Genomic DNA, 15471 nt, shown 5'->3' on the forward strand with positions numbered 1-15471 from the left:
TATATGCGCTTAATTATAGTGGACATATAGTTGTTGCTTTCTTTGCAGGGGAAAAATATGTGTGGAAGGGCACTCACACAGTGTTATGCAGACTCAGCTTTTATTTTCTCACTCTGTGCCTCCTGGAACCCAAGTGAGACCGATGTGGTGCAGTGGTCAGACTAGGACCTGGGAGAGCAGGGTTCAGATCACCCCACTATATCATGAAGCTCACTGGGTGACCTTGGGCTGGTTACTGCCTTTCCGCGTAACGTGCCTCATAGAGTTGTGGGGATTAAATGAGGAAGAGGAGACACCTGTATGTCACCTTCAGCTCCTTAGAGAAAAATGTGGGGTATAATACAGTAAATTAACAAGTGACCCCCAGGAGCACTGACCAGACCCTGACCCACTTAACTTCAGTCGGTTGTTTCTCATCAGACCCATAGCCTGGGGCTTCTTCTGTTAAGTGCTTTCTCATTGTCTTCTATGAAACTTTGTCCACCGGCTCCAGCCCCCCACCCTACAACCCTTCCACCCCCCACAAAAACCACAACTAGGAAGAGCAGAAGCAAGCGCAAATTCATTCACAGAGCCGCCCTACCGCACGTCTCTTTCTCGCAGCCTCGAGGTCTATGAACCCAACACTTTACCCTCCCCATCGCAGCTCTGGGCTGCCTGCCCCCCGCCCGCGCCTTCTTCTGTTTCCCGGTGTGTGTGTGCGCGCGCGCAGGCGTGTTATGTCTCGCTTGCCTTTTTGCAGAGCGGCTCGGAGGAGGAGGAGGAGGTGGAGGAGGATGAGAACAGAGCCGGAGGGAGGCGGCGCCTGTTCCTGGAAGAGCTCAGCCTGGGGAGTTGGTCACATTCTTGGCTGGGATTCAAGAGCTGAGGCAGACACCAACAAACAGTGAGGTGGGGGGGGGGCGCGCGGAGGGGGAGGAGTGCACAGCCAGCCAGCCAGCCTTGCCTGCCTGCCTGCCTGCATTAGCTCAGCTCTGAAACACCCTCAGTCTGGGCTGGAGCGTGGAGTTGGGAGGATGTGAGCTGCCGCGGCTCCCACATTGAAAAGGAGAAGAGGCGGAAAGCAAAGCCAGCCAGAGAGAAAAAGAAAGAACGAAGCAACTCTTTAAAAGAAAGGAAATCTTCTCTTCCCACCCCCACCCGCAGTTTCAAGGGACCACGAGTAGCAGAGAGAACAAGAGGGGGCGAAGAAGGAAGGAGACGCCTCGCTACAGTAGCAGCCGCCTCGGAATTTTGGAAGGGGGGGGGTTAATTTTTTTTTTTAATTTTTTTTGCTTTGCCTCACACTACATCATCCCGCTTCCGGAGATTGACCTTCTATATAAAAATACACACACACGCACATTATTATTTTCCTTTTAAAAAACATTTTTTTGGTGGACATGGACAGAAAGGAGCTGACTTCCCCGACGCCAGACGCCGACGCCGCTGCTATTTGGACATCTTTCAAGACCCTCTGGTGCTATTGACTCTCTTCAGCCCCCTTTCCACGTTGTTGCTACAGATTTATTAGCAATTTTTTTGAGGGGGGGAGGGAGGAAGGTTGATCGGTCGGTTTTGTGTGAGCCTCGTGTGTGTTTGTGTGAACTGAAGACTGCTGGCTTGAATGGAGGTGGGAGGGCAAGCTACTCTTTGAGAAGGCAGTGCGCTTTTTCTTTTTATAACTTTTTTCTCTTCCCCTCCCCGAAGATATAAATATTTCCCCCCTGGATTGGCTCATCTTTTGCTCCAGTGTATGTAGAACAACAACTAAGAACCCCAAACTTATCGAGGGGGTGTTTGGAAAAGCGGACCAAAAGTAACCCACCGGGAGGAAACGTGTTTTTCTTTTTTTTGGGCGAATAATATGAGATTCTTGAGTGGCTTCCCTCTCTCCTTCGCCGTCTTCAATGGACAACAACAAATTTAAGAAGAGCGGCGTTTCTCGCCTTTAAAGGAAAAGAAAAACAGAAACCTGGAAAAGATTTTAAGCGAGGTTCGGTTTAGTTTTTTGTATTGCCTTTGGTGAAAAACCTAGAAAGGAGGAGTTATTATTTTCTTATTGTTGTTATTTTTTAAAAAAAGGAATAAAAAGGCGGGAGACCACCACAAAATAACCTAAAATGGAGACTGTAAGGAGCAGCTTCCAGCCTCATCCCGGCCTGCAGAAGACCTTGGAACAGTTTCATCTGAGCTCCATGAACTCGCTGGGTGGTCCAGCCGCCTTCTCTGCGCGCTGGGCGCAGGAGCTGCTGTACAAGCGGGAGAACGGCAAGGAGTCCTCGTCCTCGACGACGTCCTCGGCGGAGCCTGTGCTCCACTTGCCTCCCATCCAGCCGCCGCCGGTGATGCCGGGGCCCTTCTTCATGCCCTCAGACCGCTCGACCGAACGCTGCGAGACCGTCCTGGAGGGCGAGACCATCTCGTGCTTCGTGGTGGGCGGCGAGAAGCGCCTCTGCCTGCCGCAGATCCTCAACTCCGTCCTGCGCGACTTCTCGCTGCAGCAGATCAACGCGGTGTGCGACGAGCTCCACATCTACTGCTCCCGCTGCACGGCGGACCAGCTGGAGATCCTCAAAGTCATGGGCATCCTGCCCTTCTCGGCGCCCTCCTGCGGGCTCATCACTAAGACGGACGCCGAGAGGCTTTGCAACGCCTTGCTCTACGGAGGCGCCTACCCGCCGGGGCGCTGCAAGAAGGAGTTCTCCGGGAGCCACCACGGGGCCGCGCTCGAGTTGGAGCTGACCGAGCGGAGCTTCAAGGTATACCACGAATGTTTCGGGAAATGCAAGGGGCTCCTGGTGCCGGAGCTGTATAGCAGCCCTGGCGCGGCGTGTATCCAGTGCCTCGATTGCCGGCTCATGTACCCGCCGCACAAGTTTGTCATCCACTCGCACAAGTCCCTGGAGAACCGGACTTGCCACTGGGGCTTCGACTCGGCCAACTGGCGAGCCTACATCCTCCTCAGCCAGGATTACTCCGGCAAAGAAGAGAAAGCCAGACTGGGCCAGTGCTTGGATGAGATGAAGGAGAAGTTCGACTACAGCAACCGATACAAGAGGAAAGCACCCAGGGTGAGTCCTCTTGGATTTGGTTTTGAGGGATCGGCGCTTAAATTTGGGGATGGGGTCGCTAAAGGATTGGGCTCTTAAAAACTCTGCCGAGATTGCTTAAAAAGAAAGAAAAAAGGTGTGTGAACTTCAGTGGCAAGGGTAAGGGTTGCAACTGTACAAACTCTGCAGCTAGATACTTGGTGCATCTCTAGCATCTATTATGTGTATCCAGTGAGACCTACTTCTGAATAAAAATGCAGATAGAATTGGCTGCATATTTTACACAGTCCCACAGATAGCCACTTTAAGTGGCTATTGCCTGAACCATGTAGTAGGATCCCAGAAGGGATCATATATAATCTCTTATTGGATTCCCACCAGTCTGTGGTTCAGATGATAACTGTTTTAAATAGACCTTGTTCTCCCAGGGATTGGGAGCTATGTAGCGAGAAGGCACTGCATGCTCACTGGGAAATAAGCCTCATTGTGTTTGACTGGGCTACTTCCTAGGTAAATGTGCATCTAGCTGTAATAGTCCCACATAACTCTTTCTGAAAGGAGTGATGTGTGTGAGAGAGCAGCTGGAAAAACCTGCTGCATTCACCTCAAGGATGCTTATACAGTACCATGCATGCAAACTTTGGTGAAGCATGGCCCTAGGTGTGCAGACTCAGAAGTGAGTCCTATTGAATTCAGTGGGACTTAGTAAACAGAAAAGGATGCTTTGGATTGTACTTCTAGAGAATAAAGAACTCTGTCAGACTTATTTTGGGGTATATTCTGTAGACTAGCAGGGCTCTCTACAAGACTTTAACTGCAGCAGCAAAATTGGATTTGTTTAAAAATCCTTTTAACCAATCTGTCTTTTTCGGGGGGGGGGGGAGGGAGTCCACACATTTACCATTATTCTGTTCACTTTTCTTGTTGCAAACTTAAATACTGTAAATTTTATGCACCTGTTTAAACAGGACACAAAAGGTGGCCTACCATATTCTGCCCTTGGGTTTGCATCTTAACAAACTCAAATAGGTATATGTGGTGCTACAATAGGGCAAGGAAAGATGAATTGAATGAATGAATGAATTGATTATCTACAGGCAGAAATCACTGGCGTCTATCCTTAGGATTAATCTCAAAACTTGACAAATGTAGTGACGGAAACTAGAGCTGAAAAGCTTCTAAATGTATTGCATTGGCAGGATAAACAAACACACAACCAGATAAGATTCCAGACAGTGGAGGCTGGTCCATTAGGGCAAATGAGGCACCTCCCCACCAACCTCAGTCTGTCCTCAGCCAGCCCCCACCTGCCTGCTTTCTAATTTACAACTAGTCCAGGGGGTGGCACTGCCTGTCAGATTCCTCCTCCAGTCATTGTTACCCTTGCAGAACTCAGCAGCCAAGATGATGGGGACAAAACTAAAATTAGTTGGCTCTCCCTGTCATTGGCTCTGACCGCATCTACTGTTTGGGCTCCATGCCTTCCTCCCTTCCTGTCACAATGGGCACCAGCCACCACTGATCCCAGGATGTTCCAATCCAGGGTACTTGCAGATGCTGTTGATATATGTGTGCAGACTACATAGTGTATTTTTGGTGCTCTGTACAGTGTTGATCTATTCCCCCCTCCACCCCTTTTCTCTCCTGATGCTAGTTTGTGTATGGGTTATATTTACACTAAGGAAATGGATGTGTCCTGGGACAACTGCTGCAGCAAGCTTTAAAGTATGACAGGCAATTGCGGAGTCTGCCCAGCCAGACAGCTAGGTATTCTTTAATCTGCAGCAGTATTCAATTTCCAGACTTATCAAAGTTGGTGACTGGGTGAGAAAGTTGGGAGGGGAGACCTTGTGTTGGCATCAGTCCTGGTCAGTGGGGGTACTTATGCTATGGGGTAGCTTGAAAAAAATGCCCAGGGTCAGACAAGACATCTGACTTTTCAAAAGAATGCAAGGTGCAGCAAAGGAGAAAGGTCTAGTTAACTCCTTAACTGCACAGACTTTTTTGATAGTCATAGGGTATCAAAGGAGACTCATTTAATACTTATTAAGGGAATGTTCAGTTCAGACTTCTTCCCCTTCCCGCTCCCCTTTAAACTCCCACACACCTATTTTGGAGAGAATGTTCAAGCACCCACACACATCTGGAGATAAAGGCATGTGCAGCTTCTCCTTTTGGGAAACAGGCTGAATGCGCATACAAACAACAACAACAACAGAAACCCACCAGGCTTTGGGATATCTTTCCATTCCTGTCTACTTGGCTATTTCCCCTTTCAAAGTGAAGGAAGTAGTTCTTGTTTTCTCCTTAGTTCCCCTCCTCCTCCACAGATTCAGCATAAGAGCTATTGTAGGTCTAAAGACCCACATTATTTATCATGTGCTGCTAATGGCTTGTCTGTCTTCAGCTAATCATATGCTAAAAGTGGCAGTTTGGGGCATATGAATGGAAAGTGGAGGTGCACTGAGAATACAGGAGCACATTTTTTAAAAAAAATATGTATCTTTTTGAAGGCTTGTGCGACATCTAACATATCTTTCCATTCTGGGCAGCACAAAGAAATAATATTTCTGTGTCCAAATTATTGAGTGTTCTTGCACAACTTTATTTATAGTGTCATATTAGTCATAGCTGTTTGTACATATTTAGCCCCCCCCTCATTGTAATGGACTTCCATTTTTATGGTTTTCAGTTACCATTTCGATTGTGTTTCTGAATGACTTTCGGATATATGAAAGAGAATAATGAATTGATTTATGAAAGAAATCAGAAAATAGCATAGAAATTCTCAGTAACTTCAGGGGTGTGTGTGTGTGTATATATATCGTGTGTATCTGGCCCACTACTTTTTTTAAGGCATCCAGCAAATTAGTCCAGGATTGGTGTGAAGCTTGAGACCAAGTTAAAACCTTGGTCTCAGTGCTAACCATAATACATTGCTTGAAATACTGTTTCCCCATTAGATTGAAATGGGCAGCCTTTGCTTTTCCTCAGTTGTGAAGCAGCTGTGGGGGGAAGAAAGCCAGGATATGCATATATCTCTGCCTGTGCCCCAAGAATGGGATGGAGTTGAAATATTATTTCACCTCCCTTTCCATGGTGAGTTGTTTCAAGACTTTTAACTATGGCTAGAAGAACTTGTGTTTTTGCTCTTGAGAAGACTTTGCTAGTAGGTAGGCATCCCAACAAAAAGCTGCTTCTCTCCCATTCATTTTTCCATCAGACATAGCGAAAGGGTTATTGCATGTTTTGTGCTGTAGCAGATAGCCATGCTGGGAGCAAAACAATAACCACATACAAACACACACAGAGCTGCAGGGTTGGTAGACTGTGGCCAGAGGCAAATAACATTGAAATAAAATTGAGGTCGCCTAGGGAGGAAATGGTGGTGGAAACCTAACCAATCTTGTGTTTGGCTGTTTGCATTTACTATATTTAAGTTCTGTCTGCATCTCATCCTTAAGCTCTGTGTGTGTGTCTTTTGCTCACAGCTGTCTGCAAATCGTGGGCCTCTGTGGGTTCTTGCCTTGTGTGCCCTGCATAATAATGATGATGATCTTTCTTGGGAGTGTGTCCCAGCTGTTGGATGGGGACAATGTGGATTGTTTGAATACAAAGAGGTAGGGGTGATCCTACCCCGCCCCCCTGGGTTTGTGGGAGTTAGTTGGTAGTAAGATGACTTTATGTGGCTCTCCTGCAGTAAGCTTTGGAGAATAGTCCCCCAAAGTGGACTGTGAGATAAAAAAACACATCTGCCTTATACCCAGCGGAAGCTGCAGCTGCCTCACCAACCACATTCTGCCCTCAGCCAGCCTCCTCCTTATAATCTAAAGCAAGTTCAGTGGGTGCCAGCTTCCTCCTCCTCAGTATCACCCCTGCAGAATTCAGCAGGGAAGAGGATAGGGACAAAATCAGAATTAGTTAACCCTTCCTGTCATTAGCCCTGAGCCTACCTACTGTCTGGGCTCTCTGGATTCATTCCTACCAATCACAGTAGATACTAGCCATCACTGCTCTTATACTGAATCAGACCACTGGTGAATTTAGCTCAGGACTGGTTGACATTGGCTCTCCAGGGGTTCAGATGGGATCTTTTATCAGCTGTGCCTGTAAATGCCATGGACCTACACCTTGTGAATACTCCACTGAGCCTAATGTCCCCGATGTCTCTTTGGTGAGTTGCTGAAAGCTTTCTGTGGTGGGTCAGTGAGATGCATTTTTCTCCTGCTGCTGGATTCTGCCTGCATATGCAAAAGTTGATGTTGGGCTGTAATTTGAAGCCCAGTGATATTCTCCCTCCATAAGCAGAGGCAATACACCTCTGATTCCTCAGATACTGAGAACATAGGAAGCTGGTTTGTACTGCATCAGACAACCCCTCTAGCTCAGTATTGTCTACACTGACTGGCAGTGGCTCTTCAGGGTTTAGGCAAGAAGTCTTTCTCAGCCCCACATGGAGATGCTGAGGATTGAACTTGGACTCTTCTACATACCATTGAGCTATGGCCTTTCTCCAATAACACAGGGTGACTCTTTCCTTTGCAAGCCTCCCAGATACATTTGCCTGTCTAAGAAAATACTGGAGTTTGGTGAAATTGTCTGCTGCAAGACAATTCTTATGCTCACGTATTGGCAAAATTCTGTGTTCAGTAAGACTTGGGACTATTCCACCCATGCAGCAACCCTAGGAGGGGAAAACTGTGTGTGTGTTTCAGCTTCTTTTGGTACCTCCCACCTTGAGTTTGGTTTCTCCTAGCATATTATTTGTTTGCATTCCTAGGGCTTAATCATTCCTTTGTGGAGTTCTTCAAATCCCCTAAGCCACATCACCTTTTGGACTTTGTTCTTTTACCTTCTCCCCCGCCCCCTCCAACACATTCATTGTTGAGCTTTCCCTCCTCCCTGTCCCACCTCCCAAGTCTCTAGTCTTTCCTCATCTTCTAAATGGTTCCTGCATCCTGGTCAACTGTATACGTGAAAATGATTTTGTTCAAGAATTAGTTTCACCAGTCTCTTCCCTCTCCTGCCCATGTTGTTCCGATCACAGTCTGTTTGATGCATGTCTGCTCTCCTGTATGCTATGTTACTGCGGTGATGAAACATGCTGCTTAGAAGGGGCCTTATCGGTTCGTAGGCCGTGTAGTCCTGGGATCCTGTCATTTGATCTGGGTTGACATTTGGAACACTACAAATAATTTGACATTCAGTTTGGGGAGCCATGGCTCAGAAGTATAACACATGTTTTGCGTGCAAAAGTTCCTAGTTTCAATCCCTGGAAACTTCTGCTTGTGCTATGGAATTGCAGTCTTTAATGTGCCCTCTAGATATTGTTTGGTTGTAGCATCCCATCATCCCTTACCACTGGCCATGTAGGAATGGCCATAGCTCAAGGGGAGAGCATCTGCTTTGCATGCCAAAGGTCCCAGGTTCAATCTCTGGTAGGGCTGGGAGAAATTCCCTGTCTGACAACCTAGACTGAGTCACTGCCAGTCAGTGCAGACAATCCTGAGCTACACTGAGTGTGAGGCAGCTTTCTGTGTTCACATTTTGCACAATGCGCATGTTCAGTAAAACTATATAAAATCAAGGTTGTTCCTTTCATGCATTGTATTTTTCCTACATGGATGTTGGAGAGGAGGGGAAACAGGTAAAATGTAATGCCTGGAAGTCACACACCCGATTATTTTCCTCTGTACAGTCATTGGAAAACTCTTGCCAGTTATGGCTTTCATCCTGAACACTTTTGTGGAAAAAAAATGTGTCTGAAGTTGCTGTCAGATTAAGGGAAGAAAAGAGGAAATAAGCAGATACACACCTTTCTATGCAGCAGCATTCCCTCAGGCCTGGTGTTCCCTGAGGTAGGATGAATGTTCTGGATTGTCATATGCAAACAAGCACAGCGAAAGTTCCTGCTTCTGTTTCATAATAATAATAATAATAACAATCCCTCCCAAGCCAGTGAAAGGTGTAGCAGCAAGAGATCAAAGAGCGGAAACCTATTCATGCTGAGGTAATGCAGCTTTTGGAGTGATCTTGTGAGACCATTGACGCTTTTTGCATTTTGTAGTGGTTGCAATCCAGCCAGCTGGGAATTTGTGGTGGCGGCAGCAGCAAAAAGAACTCCTTGTGCCCTCCAGGGCAAATGACTCTCCACCACTGCAACCTTGGAACTGCTGCATGCCTTAAAGAAGAGATGGTTACACACCTCCACACAGCATGTGCCCCCCTCCAATTTTCTCTGTCTTCTGCAAACCAGGCCTTTGTGTAGATGTCTAATTGTGCAGGTGTGAATGTGAAGGATCGTGCTCCTCCCTAGGCTTTTTAGGCCATTGTGGGACAGCAGCTGTGCTAGAGTTTGACTTAGTGTGTTGTCTCCAAACCCAGGATTGTGTTTAGGGTCCCTCCTCCTTAACCATGACCTGTAACCATTGAATGTGGACTCAGGTGACACACTAAGCCAATTCTTGGCTTTATACTACCATCCTGCGATAACCCCAAAAAACCCTGGGGAGGAGCAAAGCAGCTGAGATCTCCTTGGGAGCCATTGTGTGTATGTGCCAAGCCATAGTTTGGCTGAGCATGTAGTGTGAAAGTGGACTCAGTTTGGGGCCTTGGCTGGCCCTGGAGTGCATGCTCTATGTATGCCTGCAGGCATCTGGCTGGTGGCTTGTTGGCATGTATTGGCTGGAGGAGATAGGAAGCAGGAGTGACTGGGCAGCATGCAATATAAGCCAGCCTGTTGCTTTAAAAAAAAATTCTGTTCAGTTCTGTGGTGAAGCCTTGGGTCCCCCACAAAGTTAGGAAGCATGTGTTGGTCATGGTTCCAATCTGGTATGGTTCATGAACCTTCTCCACTCCTGCCGCCAATTAATAACATTAATTTATTTTAGCAGAGTAGACTTAGAACATAAATCAATTTGCCTGTCAATTAGTAAAAGCAATTTCTTAATACATGTGCTTGGCTGTAATTTTTTTTTTAATGTATGGGGGGACCTTGCAACGCTAAGTAAGACCTATGTAAAATTTAATTGCTTATGTTCCTTTCTCCACATTTTTCTCATGGGGGGGAAAGGAAGGCATTTTAATATATATATTTTCAAACCTGAAGAGAAATCATTTCCATCTTTGTACAGGTAAGCTTTGCATTCCACTCTGTTGCCTCAGGCAACTTTTCACACAATGGTCTTCAGTTTGCAAGGAGTCTGGAAAATAATAGGACCAACATTAATACACTGCTGATTTGGGATGGGGGTGGAGGAGACTGTTTTTACATGAAGTGGGGTGGGGGAAACCATGAAGGGCAACTTGTCTTTGCTTACTGGAGGCATGCTGTGTGCCCCCCCTCACTCTAGGTTTCATGACAAATATTTAAGAGTACAGGGAAGGATAAAGAATCCAGTGTATTTATAAGAGGGGCATTTACTCTAAGTATAGTTTATAAACTGCTTTGACTGGGAAGATAGGATGTACATTCTACAAATAAAAAGTATTATAAGGTCAATATCTAGGCTGTTAGTGGAAGGACTGTAGCGCACATGCTTTTCTTGCAAAAGATCCCAGGCTCAAATGCTGACATTTCCATGTAGTGCAAGCCTGAAACCCCAGAGAGCTGCTGCCAGTCGTTGTAGACAGTACAATATGCCCCAAACTTCTGTGCAACTTACTTATGCAATTGCAACCTTGCATGCTTTGGAGAAAAACAAACAGAAAGAGGATGAGAGACTGGGGAAAAGGAGCTGTGTGAGATCTCACAAGAGCTTCCAGAGCCCTCATATGACCTTCCTAGAGCCCAGAAAGCAAGGGAGAGGGCTTTAAAACTGCAGGAAAACTTGGCATGGAAGGAGCATTTTAAGCCCTCCACCTTGCTTATTGGCCTGTACGAAGGTCACATGAGGGCTCTGGAAGGCCATGAGAGGCTCCTGAGATCTTGCTCCCTCAGCATGCCGGTGTTGAACAGGCAGGAATGATTGCATGGAGGGAGCAGTTCCAGGGGTCTTCCTGACTTTGCACAATTTTGCCTTTGTATGAGGGTCCCCAGAATGTAACCTCTGCAGAAGTTTTGGACCTACTGTACTGCGCTAGATGGAACCATGGGACTGATTTAATATAAAGCAGCTTCCCAGGAGAGAGACAGGCACCCTCACTGTATTGTTTAGAATGCCTGCTGAAAACCTTGTGCCCCCCCCCATTTCAGCAAGCAAATCTAGACACATAATTTACTTATGTTTATTTTAGTGTTTTTTATCTGTGTTTTATTGATAATTTTGTTATGCACACCTCTTAGAGTTTTGTGATTAAGCGGACTATAACTTTTTCTAAATGAAAGATGGGAATTCCTCTTCTAAGATGATGCTTGCACTGAGGTGCGTGTGTCTTCTGTAAAAAGAAAGGAAGAATGGTATTTGCATTCAGTCATGTGTCCAATGAATGGAAGGCCTCCTTCTGTCAGTGCAATTTCCTTCTGTGAATGGATGCGATACAACCTAGTGTTTTTTTCCCGATACGCAGGTTCAATCAATAGATTAATCAGCTAAAACGTGTACATTCAATTAAAATTTATTTAATTGGGCAGCAGCTGAGCATTTAATGAAACATTTTTGTTCATATTAGAACGCAGCACAACACAACGAAACTACAACAGTGCCCAGTGAATTCCCCACCCCACATCCATGACCCATTTTCTTTACAGAAGAAATGTTCAGAGTGGCGGATTATTTTCCAAACATGTCTAGCAAAACCCTCAGTGGTTAATATGTATTTTTGTGACTAATAAGATTCAAGCACCAGCACATAATAGTAAGGGCAGTTTCTTGCTACTAATGCAAGAAATGGGTGGCATCTTGATGTGGATTCCAGTGGCATTGCCTGACTAGGCAAGATCAGGCCTGAGTAGTGAAAAGAGTAATCTTTGTGCCTTTCCATACCTCCCCCTCCCCCCAACCTCTGCTTAAGTTAGTGGTATCATGTTAAAAGAATAAGGTCATAGACTCAGATTGCTGCTTGGTTTCCCAACCCCTTTTCCACCAGCCAGTTTGTGTAATGTCTGTCTGAAACAGTTGAGTAAGGGCATTGAAATAGCAGACAGGATATCAAGTGTTAGGAAGTCTGGGTTAAGTATAACAGAGGCTCCAGTATATGCTGATGGGTTCAGGAGAGCAATCCTTCCAGATTCAATGACAGGTTAGCTGCTCTTGAAGCGAGCCCCATCTGAGCCCCAGAAGTGCCTGTTGTCTTTCAACTCAAGCATACCCCATTAATTTTTCTGTGTGGTTTATTAATGCTGTGCTCTGCCCAGGGAGGTGTCAGACCAGCCTTCTGATTTTGATCTCTGGACTCTTTCCTTCCTCTCTCTTCACTGAAATGGTTGCACAAACTGTAACCTCATCCTCACTCTCCAAAAGGCTTGCATAAGTTTAAGGTGGATTTCCCCCATTGTTAAATTATTCAAGCTTTAAAATGAAATATATTTTAAGCAGCTTTGCTACATTTTGTGGAGCTTGCTTTGCAAGCAGTTGATTATTTTAAATCTTTAACTGGACATATGAAAGAATAGGGAGGAATTTTTACTTCATATTTGCATTGATACCTAACATTTGAACATTCATTCCTGTTTAATATCCTCTTTTACCAGAATAGTTTTTTTTAAATATAAGGCACAATGGGTTGTACCTAGCTATTATTCACCCATTTAAATGAATGAAACTGAGTTAATAATACCCATTAATTTCAGTGGATCTACTCTGAGTAGGACTAGCATTGGTTACAACTCAGTATCTTCTTTTCTCAGGCTGAATTTTGGTGGCTGAATGCACAAAAGCACACAGAACAGGTAGTTTCAGAAAAGTGTTGACATAATCTTGACATAAAGGATCCCTGACTTTGAAATAAGGTTCAGCCACTTCAGAGAGCTCTTGTTTGCTGACTTTTGCCCAACATTTGCCTAGGAGCATTCTTCTAAAAATTAGAAATAAGGATGGAAAAAAGTTTTTTCTTCAATATTGGATTATGTCGGCTTTTAAAGTTGTTGGCCAGGATCCAAAGAACTGTGTCTAAAATTTTGAACTTTTCAACAGTATCCCTTCCACCCCCATGCCATATGGCAACCTGCTTTTGAAATTCAGGGGAGTTTCAAAAGCTGTTTGTGATATGGCACAGGGATCTGTTCAGAGGATGATGGGTAGAAACAAACTCCTGGATGCATACAAAGTATTGAGCTGTGTTTTAAGTCTCTCCCCCCTCCCCACTCTCTAAATGTGTGATTATACAAGATGGCAATGTCTCAAGCCATTTTTTTTATCCTGCAAAGAATCAGATTTCCACACTATACTAATTGTTATGAGGCTCTCCTCTTTATGATCCTTGTGCTAACATAAGGACTGTCCTGCTGGATCAGACCAAATGCCCATCTTTCCCAGCATTCTGTTTCCAGAGTAGCTGCCTTGCTGTTTTTGGGAAGCTCACAAGCAAGGAACAAAGGAGATGGCCAACCCCCGTATGATGTTTGCCCCACAGAGTATAGTATTTGTAAGCACACACTGCTTCTGTAAGCTATGGGTGCCAGCTGGCCATTTGCCATGGGATTGTAAACTCATGGGAGCATGCTTAAATATATTTGCACCTAAACCAGTGATTGGGAACCTGCAGCCTTCCACATGTGATAGGATTCCAACTTCCATCAGCCCAGTAACCAGTATGGTCATTCTGGTGAATGGAGCTGTAGTCCAGCAACATATCTAGAGAGTACTCTTACCTGGTACATAGGTGGCTGTTAGTTTTTTCAGACATAAAACTTTGCACTCAGTGATATAGGTTATTCTTAAGAAGCATTTTTAAAGCTGTTGGCTAGTTCAGTGTGCCCCAAAGCTTTGGTAATTGTTCCTGTGTGGATTGAAAATCTTCAGCTGCACCTCATGTAGGGTAATTAGGTACTGAAATATATTACTTCACCTGTGCCTCTATTTGAAATCTGGATGATTCAATTTTGTGTATTTAAACAAGGTAAGTATACTTTATGGCATTTTCTTCACCTTGTTTATAACCTGGAGGTAAACTCTTAATTAATAGGTCTAGGAATTAGGAGTCTATTGTAATAATACATTCAACATCAGAAGTATTATACTGCTTTGAGAATTTATTGTGAACCCTATTTTTTTCATATATTAGTGTGGATTGGTTTTAATAGGAAGTCTAGATTTTTATTTCCTTGTCTGTAAGTCATTTCCAGTTCCAAGAACGTGCCATCATTACGTCTCAGTCACCACATCCCAAGCGGGCCCTTTTTTATTGAGAGTCTGTACCGATGCGGTTGAACCACAAAGTTTGAGGTATGGGGTTTTCTGCCTCCATTCAGGCAGTCTCTGAGAAGGACCTCAGCTTGAAACCCTAGCCTCTAGAGCAATACAATTGAGTTGTGAGGGGAGTCAACCCACTTCCTGCCTTGAGTGGGAAGGTGATGGGTGTATCTCATAGGAACATTGTTCCTGTTTCACTGCTATGTTACCCTTATGGCTATTTACAAATGTGTGCACAGTATCATCATGGCCAGTGGGGAAAGGGATATTGGCAAATGGGAGAGGTTTGGGGATACTGATAATATTCTCTTTTCTGCACAAACCTGTGGGGGTATTAAGAGTATTCACTACATTTATCCGTTGCCTTATGTAATCAGCCTCTAGATTATGTACAACAAGTGATATAAAACAAGAGTGGAAAGAAAAATGTCAAAACACAAACAGTTCAGAATAATAAACAAGCCAAGCAGTTTTTTAATACATAAACCTAGAAGTCGCACACACATATGCTAAAACAAACTAATTGACATCAAACTGAGTAGAGACTAACATCAGTTGACGTCAAGGTAACACTAACATGTTAAGAAGATATTCAAAGGCCTGGGATAATAGAAAGAACTTTGCTGAAAAGTTGCCCCATGGGTTTCTCTACAAAAAGGAGGCCAACACAAAGCAGACATTCTGAGGCACTCTCTACCTTATGATGTGAAGCAGACAAGGATTCAGGATTGGAGATTTTCTCTTGTTGAACCTGCTTCCCATATATGCTTAGCTGGTGCCAACTTTGTTATCTTTTTGGCACCAGATGAATACCATGTTATTCACTTCTAGTTACCAATATTTACAAATTGTCTATCTGCATATATGTGTTGTAGAGCAGTGTGTAGGAGGACCTACTGGAAGGAATAATCTGAAATAGTGTGTGTATGGGGGTTTGACTAGATGACTCTTTGGGTCCCCTTCCAACACTACAGTTCTATGCTTCTATGAAATGAATGTATTTTCACTTAAATGAAGCATTTCTAAGAAATGTTGTTCATTAACAGAAAAGGATCTCTTATCCCCTGCATTCTTGATCCACGTTCTTTTCCTGATGCCTACAGTGTGTAAGGCTCCTGTCTCAAAACACTACAGCAACTCTTACTTGA

At 44.7% G+C, this 15471-nt stretch overlaps 1 protein-coding gene across 4 annotated transcripts in view; it reads left to right on the forward strand.

The window, feature by feature from the left end:
* The first annotated feature begins 841 nt into the window (after nucleotides 1–841).
* SKI (SKI proto-oncogene) overlaps nucleotides 842–15471 on the forward strand; it is a 150618-nt gene continuing 135988 nt past the window's right edge. For 2 of the 4 annotated variants that reach the window (XM_081923591.1, XM_081923594.1), the window contains exon 1: nucleotides 844–3053. In XM_081923591.1, the coding sequence (XP_081779717.1) occupies nucleotides 2103–3053 (951 nt within the window). In that variant the 5' untranslated portion in view covers nucleotides 844–2102. Of the gene's footprint in view, nucleotides 3054–15471 lie in introns of all 4 variants that reach the window. The other 2 variants (XM_081923592.1, XM_081923593.1) reach the window with 2 other exon arrangements.

The sequence above is a fragment of the Podarcis melisellensis genome, assembly GCF_964234715.1.
Source record: "Podarcis melisellensis genome assembly, chromosome: 8".
NCBI classification, from domain to species: domain Eukaryota; kingdom Metazoa; phylum Chordata; class Lepidosauria; order Squamata; family Lacertidae; genus Podarcis; species Podarcis melisellensis.